The sequence below is a fragment of the Cyprinodon variegatus genome, unplaced genomic scaffold (genome assembly GCF_000732505.1).
Source record: "Cyprinodon variegatus isolate N-32 unplaced genomic scaffold, C_variegatus-1.0 Scaffold699, whole genome shotgun sequence".
Classification (NCBI taxonomy): Eukaryota; Metazoa; Chordata; class Actinopteri; order Cyprinodontiformes; family Cyprinodontidae; genus Cyprinodon; species Cyprinodon variegatus.
The window spans coordinates 297,399-305,275 of NW_015151152.1; the positions used below are offsets into that span (position 1 = coordinate 297,399).

At 38.2% G+C, this 7,877-nt stretch overlaps 1 protein-coding gene across 1 annotated transcript in view; it reads right to left on the reverse strand.

Moving 5' to 3' along the window:
• The window catches only part of LOC107097458 (low affinity immunoglobulin gamma Fc region receptor II-like), a 9,737-nt gene extending 2,226 nt beyond the window's left edge, over window positions 1–7,511 (reverse strand). The window contains exons 1-8 of the mRNA XM_015394608.1: window positions 7,499–7,511; window positions 7,359–7,394; window positions 6,939–7,202; window positions 6,532–6,777; window positions 6,419–6,463; window positions 6,200–6,337; window positions 5,961–6,050; window positions 2,738–2,836 (exon numbers count right to left, since the gene is read on the reverse strand). Coding sequence (XP_015250094.1) covers window positions 2,738–2,836; window positions 5,961–6,050; window positions 6,200–6,337; window positions 6,419–6,463; window positions 6,532–6,777; window positions 6,939–7,202; window positions 7,359–7,394; window positions 7,499–7,511 — 931 coding nt within the window. The remainder of the gene's footprint in view (window positions 1–2,737; window positions 2,837–5,960; window positions 6,051–6,199; window positions 6,338–6,418; window positions 6,464–6,531; window positions 6,778–6,938; window positions 7,203–7,358; window positions 7,395–7,498) is intronic.
• Window positions 7,512–7,877: the final 366 nt, after the last annotated feature.

The window sequence follows — 7,877 nt, forward strand, 5'->3', positions numbered from 1 at the left end:
GGTACAATTCAACAGTCTGCATAGATAAGTGTTTCTGTCTTGTTCAGACCGGTTCTACTTTTTATAACCTATGAATATTTGCTTACATTGGATTCAGATTACCACCCATTGTGTTCACTTGCATGATGTAATATCAAATTTGGGCTCATGCCTAAAATCCGACATGTTAACTGAGGGATTCTTGGTACACCCATTTTATATTATATTAGCAGCAAAGACCAGTTGTTTGAATGGAGAATTCATATTAGCTGTGCAGTGAGTGAGCCAAACTGTCCTAGATAGCTTCAGCCTTCAGTATGTGACGGTGACTCAGAAATAATTTCAGTCACAATTTTTATTTTTTATTTGTTGAAGCAAAAGATTATGCTAAAAACAAATGCTAATGCAAGAAAAATTCACAGTTCAGATGGGTTTTTTTTAAAAGGGTAAAACCAATTTTTTTGGTAGATTAAATAGTTTGATGCATATAAAAAAACTGGGTTGGCTGACCTTTATTGACCTCTGGAAGTTTCCATTAATATTTCAAAACAATAGCGGCACAAATAAAAACATTTGCTGCACCATAGCTCAAACATTTGACACCATTTTAATTTAATATGAAGTTATATTAAGCTTTGAACTTCTATTAATAACTTTAAAACAGAAGCAGCACCATAAAAAAACACCCTCAAAAACCATTAAAATGTAAATGAATCGATTATTACAAATATTGTGTGATTTGAAGTATAGTGTGGGCTTGGTTGACCTTTGGTGACACCTGGAAGCTTTCAATAATATCTTCAAAAGAACAGCTGCAAAAATGAAAATCTTTAAGCCCACGTTTTTACCCAGTTGCCTTACCCCATGTTAGGTTTCAGAAATGGAGGAGCCATCAGGTGGGTCCTATCAGCTCGTTTGGCCAAAGCAATACAGTGCTTCAGTCGACCTCCAGAAAGGAGGGATTTTGCATCTGTAACAAGCCCAGGACTTCTCTGCTAATGCTAATGCCATAACAGAGGCAGTTATATTTCAATTGGAACTGAGAGACAATTAGAAGGCTCAGTTGTACAGGCTCCAATCTTACAAGCTTCTACTTTGAGGCACCATCTTTCAATACACCTTTATATGGGTTAATACTACAGTATATTAAGTAAATGTTAATTAACTCCATATAAACAATTAATACAACAAAATTGTTTATATGATTCCATATCCGTCTGAGGAGATGGTGGGGGTCTAAGGAACTGACGACTGGGTTTCTGAGCTTTAATGCGTCATACTGAGCTCGCTTAATGACACTGTAAACACCTGCAGACTGGTCGCATGTTTAATACCCCGATATTCATCCTCGCTCACGCTGTTCAGCCAGAGGTTTGCTTCTTACCACCAATGTTTTTATTATTAAAACCATTTTAAACTGAAGGCAGGAAGCACTACGATCGAGTGGTGTTGGTCTCTAGGCAACAGTGACAGCAGAAAACAAAGAGCTGAGGAGGTCTTGCTTAGATTCTGCAAAGCATTTTCGCTACTTTCGAGTGTTGATGTGTGAGTGACAGCCATGTGTATCACACATTTATAGAAATACAGAACAAGATGCTTTCCTTTTTGGTTAAATGCAGATTGTGAATTGTATTTACCCTAATGGTGGATCCATATTTCAAAGGACAGATGGCAAACTAACTTAGTGCTTCTATGTTTTCTTCTTAAACTTCTGGAGAACTTGAACTGTTATTATTTAATTTATTTTAAATAATGAAACACATGTGCAGACATGACCCCATGTACAAGAAATTATATTTAATATTTCTACATCAAAACACCAAATTCCTTTTGCAATGTTAAATGCTGAACTTAACAAACAGCAGGAAGGGGTTTTTTCTTACATCTATGAACCATAATCAGAAAATCTCCCCATTTTCTGTAACTGACACCCAGCAACCACAAGGCTTTTCATATCTATTTATATAAATGGTAACACTTCACCACAAAGTAAAAAAAAGCAGCTACACTCTCACACTATCTGCTGCAATCTCAGCATGCAGCTCAGACAAGTTTCTGCACACAGACACCATGAGAACGTTTTTATTCAAAGTAAAACTGATCTTTGTTTTGATGATGTGCTTGAAAGTGTAGATTTTCTTTGGCTCTAATGGCTTCAGGTAGTTTTTTTGTTTGTTTGTAAGTTTGTTTTTTTGTTTGTATTTTAAAATAACAGCTTTAAAATAAATAAACTATCTCCCTACAAAAGCTGAGGGAAAAGGACTGCAGCATGTTTTCCTGCAGAAATCCGAACGTCTACAGACCCATGAAACAGGGATGGCTGATATGGACTTGAACATTCATTGTGAGCTCAAAACGTGGAAATAAAATGTACCGGTACATGATCTTTTTGCATAATGAATCCTCTGCAATTGTCTAATAATATTACATAAATACAAATACTAAATTTGAATTCCCATTGCTACGGCCTGGTTAGCTTAGCCACCTAGCAGTCAGACAGCCTGTCTGCAGGGCTCTGCCTCTCAGAACACATACAGATGCATATCTAAAGGCTTATAATCTTGATGAACTGACTGCACAGGTCAGGTGTTAAAGTTACAGAAGCAGTTAGAGGATCCCACATACATATTATACTGTTCATTATAGCAGGTTTAAGGCTAAATTGATTGAGGATTTAAAATAACATTTTCTAAATACTGAGTCTGACGCTTTTATTTTTTAACAAAATGCCCCCAAACTTCAAGAATTTAATTCTCACCTCTTCTTCTTTGGTTGTTTTCCTGCTGTTTGATGCTGATCTGTCCGTAATGAATATCCTCTGTTCTCACTGCTGCATAAACAGCTTCTAGATCACGGTCTGTAAAATATTATATAGACAGTATAGAGGAGTAAGACTCAAACAGTTCATTAAAAAATCATTTTTATATGAAAGCATTGCTGTTGTAAATTTAGCAAAAATCTAAATCCATTTGTCTTTGCATGCCTGGGGGGCTCTTCTCAACAAATAAATGGGTCGGTGAGAGCATTTGATGAATGAACAAACTTCCATCTACACTCACACCTAAAAAGATTCAGAGACAAAGTGACCTAGCTGCCATGTTTCTGGAGTGTGGGAGGAAACTGAAGCACCAAGATAGAAATTGTAGGCATGTCAGCAGCAGTCCTAACCACCACTCCACCATACCGCCGCATTTAGGATTCAACCACCATTAAAACAAAAATAGTTTTTTTAGGACCAATCGCTGGTGAAGAAACCAACCTAACCCAGTCTTTTAGAGTCCGGTTAGTGGGTGTTTCCTTGGACAGACTGGCGAAGATCTGAAAAACCAAAGTGGTCAACGATACAAGAATAAATCAATAGTTTATTCCGATCCTCTGGCAGTCAAACCTTTAAAGGGATAGTTCGGTATTTTTGACATGAATCTGTATGGCATCACCAGTGTCATGCAATCACACTGACTTACCCCTGGCAGCATCCTGTGAGCAGAGTTCTCGTCCAGTTTTGGTCAAGCCGAAAGTAGTCCGGCAGGTTTGCTAGACCCAGCGAAATAAAACATTTCTCTTCCCAAAACATTATGTGTTCAAAAGAGTGATATTTTTGCATCCCAAAAACGTTGTAGTAGAAAAAGTCACACGTCGTTATCACTTGGTCCTATTTTCTCTCTGTTCGTATCAGTGCGCGCCGTCATTCAGACAGCTAGGGCCTACTAACCTGACAACAGCCAGATGCATGTCTCCCTCCGCCCAGCTAGGAGCTAGGCGGAGGGAGACATGCATCTGGCTGTTGTCAGGTTAGTAGGCCCTAGCTGTCTGAATGACGGCGCGCACTGATACGAACAGAGAGAAAATAGGACCAATTGATAACGACGTGTGACTTTTTCCACTACAACGTTTTTGGGATGCAAAAATATCACTCTTTTGAACACATAATGTTTTGGGAAGAGAAACGTTTTATTTCGCTGGTTCTAAAAACCTGCCGGACTACTTTCGGCTTGACCAAAGCTGGACGAGAACTCTGCTCACAGGACGCTGCCAGGGGTAAGTCAGTGTGATTGCATGCCACTGGTGATGGGGATGCCATACAGATTCATGTCAAAAATACCGAACTATCCCTTTAAGCCTGTTCAGCCAATTAGCATCCAGCAAAATAAAACTGAGTAGAATAAAGATTAACAAAGATAAGATCTAACTGACATGATTCTTTATATCTTACTTTTCTCATAGAAATACAACAATTGAAGTCTTTATATTGAAATACAGATCATTACCTGGATTATTTAGATTGTAACGAATCATTTTCATGGTTATTAAACCTTTAACATTAACTGAGCCATTAATTGAGCTCATTGGTTTTTCTCAAGTGTTGCGTTAAAAGCTATTAATGGACATATCAGCGAGCTCTTTGCTTTGCATGCTGCTCTCTGCTCTCTTAGGGGAAGTGGAGGTAGTGAAGATGCTGTGAGGTGGAAACTCTGTGGTTATCTATACTTTCCTGTTTTTAATGAAAGCATTTCAGCTAAAGGACCAGGAAATGTCTGCCTGTATATCTGATATACGCAGCAAAAAAACCACATAATATCTGATTAGAAGCTGCATACAAAGTTAATTACTGGTAAGAACTGCAGATTTTCTCAGTCACTGTTGAATCATCTTTGAAATTAGGAGTCAAAAAAAAAAAAAAAAATCAGTAAGCACTTATCAGCCCCAGTGCATGCTGGTCCTATACCAGTATCTCTACTATATAATGATTCCACAGTTCTTATTGAATGACTTATAAATTTAGGTAAAAGCAAACAAAAAACGCATTTATGTAATCATTAACCTAAAAATAGAAGGCATCAATACCTCTATAATAAACTTACCAAAATAAAAGTCATGAATTCACAATAAGTGGCAGGAAAGAAAGAGGTAGGAAAGGAAGCAGGATGCTTCCCAACTATTGCTCTTTTAACATAGGGAGCCCAAAATGCATCTATTTGGCACTAAGGAGCTATACGCTTTCCCACAATCCTTTGCGGACATGTGGCCACAGCCCACCTTATCAAGCTTAACTTCTCTGGGGCACATGTTAATGCCCACACCTTCATATGTTCTGGGTTTTATAATGTTCATAACGTTTGGCCCCTTTTTAGTATTTTACTGCTGAAACTATGAAAGGTGCAGGAACGTAGGTACAGTATAGAGGCTATAATGTTTCCTCCATCACCTCTGCTTCCATTAGCCTCCAGGTTGTGGGCGCACCCTGCTTCATGTTTGGCTGTACGTTTAGCTGTCCCTGAGCTGGTGATCTGATAACACCAACAGAGTTTCTGATTGCCTACATTACATCCAGAATAAATAATTCTTTATTTTACTACAGATTTTTGGATCTAGACCCAGATTAAAAGGCACATAGAACTCATATTTCCCTCTCACAGCTTAAATAAGATACAGATGTTTCCTTCTATTTTCATGAAATACTTTCCTATTTCTTTTTGATATTTTTATATTTTGCTTAACATTTATAAAGAACTATTGGATTTTCATTGCACTGATATTCAGTCAATATGAGGGGATTTAAAATGTTTATTGATTGTCGTGCATGAAACATTGAAACCATTTCTTTCTGTAAGAGGTGTTCCTGCTGAGCTGCAGTTTGGCCATTAGGCTAAAATACAAAAACAGGAAGCTAGAGGGTCACAGAACTCGTTTACCACAAACCACAAAAAACAGTCCTGCAGTCAAACACCTTATATCGTCTCACAGAGTAGAACTACAGTAAGCATCTGATAATAGATGAAGGTTTATACCACATTATTAAAAGGTTTCAGAGAAATATGTTTGTAGTTAAGGTGCACTAATGAAGTTATGGAGAATACATGATCTAGTTTGACATTAGATGATATTTTTTAATTATCTGTGACATAAAATCTCAAGAATGTAAACAAAGTTCAATACAAACATAGAAAAATTAAACAAAAAAAAAATGCAAACAGCCTTACCATTTTTTGGTTCTTTCCTCCGTTGTTTAGGGTCTAATATTCTGAAGTCACTGTACGTGACACCGTCCTCTGCAGCTTCCTCTTTATCACCTGAAATCAACCATCAAAGGTGAAACTTTTAAGGCTGTGTGGAAGTGGGAATAAAAGGGTAAAAATAAAATAAATACCAAAATGAAATAACTTTGAATAAAAACTTCCCGTGTGTCACAAACCAGAACATCCACAGGATTCTGTCTCACCTCTATGCTTCCTGTTAATGTGTCCTCTCAGCAGTAAACCCAACAAGATCAGCAAAACCACAATACTGACAAACACAACAGACAAGAGGACGAATGGAAACACGGAGCCTGGAGAGGAACCAGGACGGTTTGATGTTTCTGAAAAAGAATAAAATTAAATAAAACAGGTTTTTTAAATATATATATTCTAGATTCAGCCCAATAATTGAATATCTTCACCTGTCGCTGAGGTCCAGCTGGATGGAGAGGATGGGATGGATTTCTCTAAAAAATAAAAAGAAAATAAATGTCATATTTTTGGAAATAAGTCTAAAGTTAGAGAAGCTGCTGACCTTCAACAGAGATCCAGCTGGATGGAGACTCTCCATGACCCCTGATGTTACACCTGTAGAGGCCTTCATCAGAGCTGGTCACATGGTGGAGGGTCATGTGACCTTTGGGCTCAGTCCTGATGAGGGAGCCATCTTTATAGAAAGCAGCTGGGAGGTTGGAGGGAGTGGTCTTTGTTAGACAGCTCAGAGTGACGTCATCTCCCTCCATCACAGGGAGGACAGGACTCTGCAGGATCACTGATCCACCTCAACACAGAGACAAACTACAGCATTTCATCCATTTCCACACAGCTTCATCAACACTAACTCCACAGTCTGATCTTACCAGTGACAGTGAGCTGGATGCTGCTGCTGGCTGCTCCCTCTCTGGATGACCCACACCAGTAAACTCCACAGTCTGATCTTACCAGTGACAGTGAGCTGGATGCTGCTGCTGGCTGCTCCCTCTCTGGACCAACACCAGTAAACTCCAGAGTCCCAGGGGAACGTCACACTGATCTTACAGGTAGAACCAGCTGGTTTCCCCCATCCATCTCCACACTGAGTACTTGTTCTTTTGGTTGTGTTCCTCCATACAGTCCATCCAGCAGAGCTGTTGTTCTCCTCACAGCTCAGAGACACAGAGTCCTCTTTAAAGAACTGAGCTCTCCTGGGACTCACAGTCAGAGCAGCTGGGAGGACTGAAAGAAGAATATTTATTTAACATAAAATCAAAGAGTTAAAATAATGTTAATCATTAAAGACCTCCTAAGATACTTCATAATCCACTTATTTAATCCATGCCTATTTGTTAAATGAGTAAATAGTAAATTATTTAATTCACTGACCTTGGTTTGTTGTGAAGCACAGTAGTAAAAAATCACCTAAAAGTGGAGGAAAGCTGTTTATCTGTCTGGTTTATATTTATCTTAATAAAACACAGTTTGGTTTGATTGATGTCATACTGATGGTTCGATAGCTAACATACATTCAGACTGCATCTACATAGATCCAAAAACCATACATTGCTCATGAGAATCTAATGAATATCATAGCTAACTGTGTGGGTCGTGCAGTATGGATGTGGATAGTTGATAATATCCTGGGTTTAGAGGTGGCTTAGCTTTTTGCTTTCTTACACTGTCTGGTATCCCAGTCATATATTTTACAATAAAGGGTTCTATTATGTTTTACCTAATTATTTGCATAAAGCTATTTAGTGTTTTCACTGAAGCAAAGAATGAGAAACTTCATTAGAAAACAACATAGAGATAATAAAAATGTGTCTGCTTGCATATTTCAGGCCCAAAACCTCTGTTAGCTGTAGGCTGATTGGTAGGATGCTAATGTTCCCATGAATTTAGTCA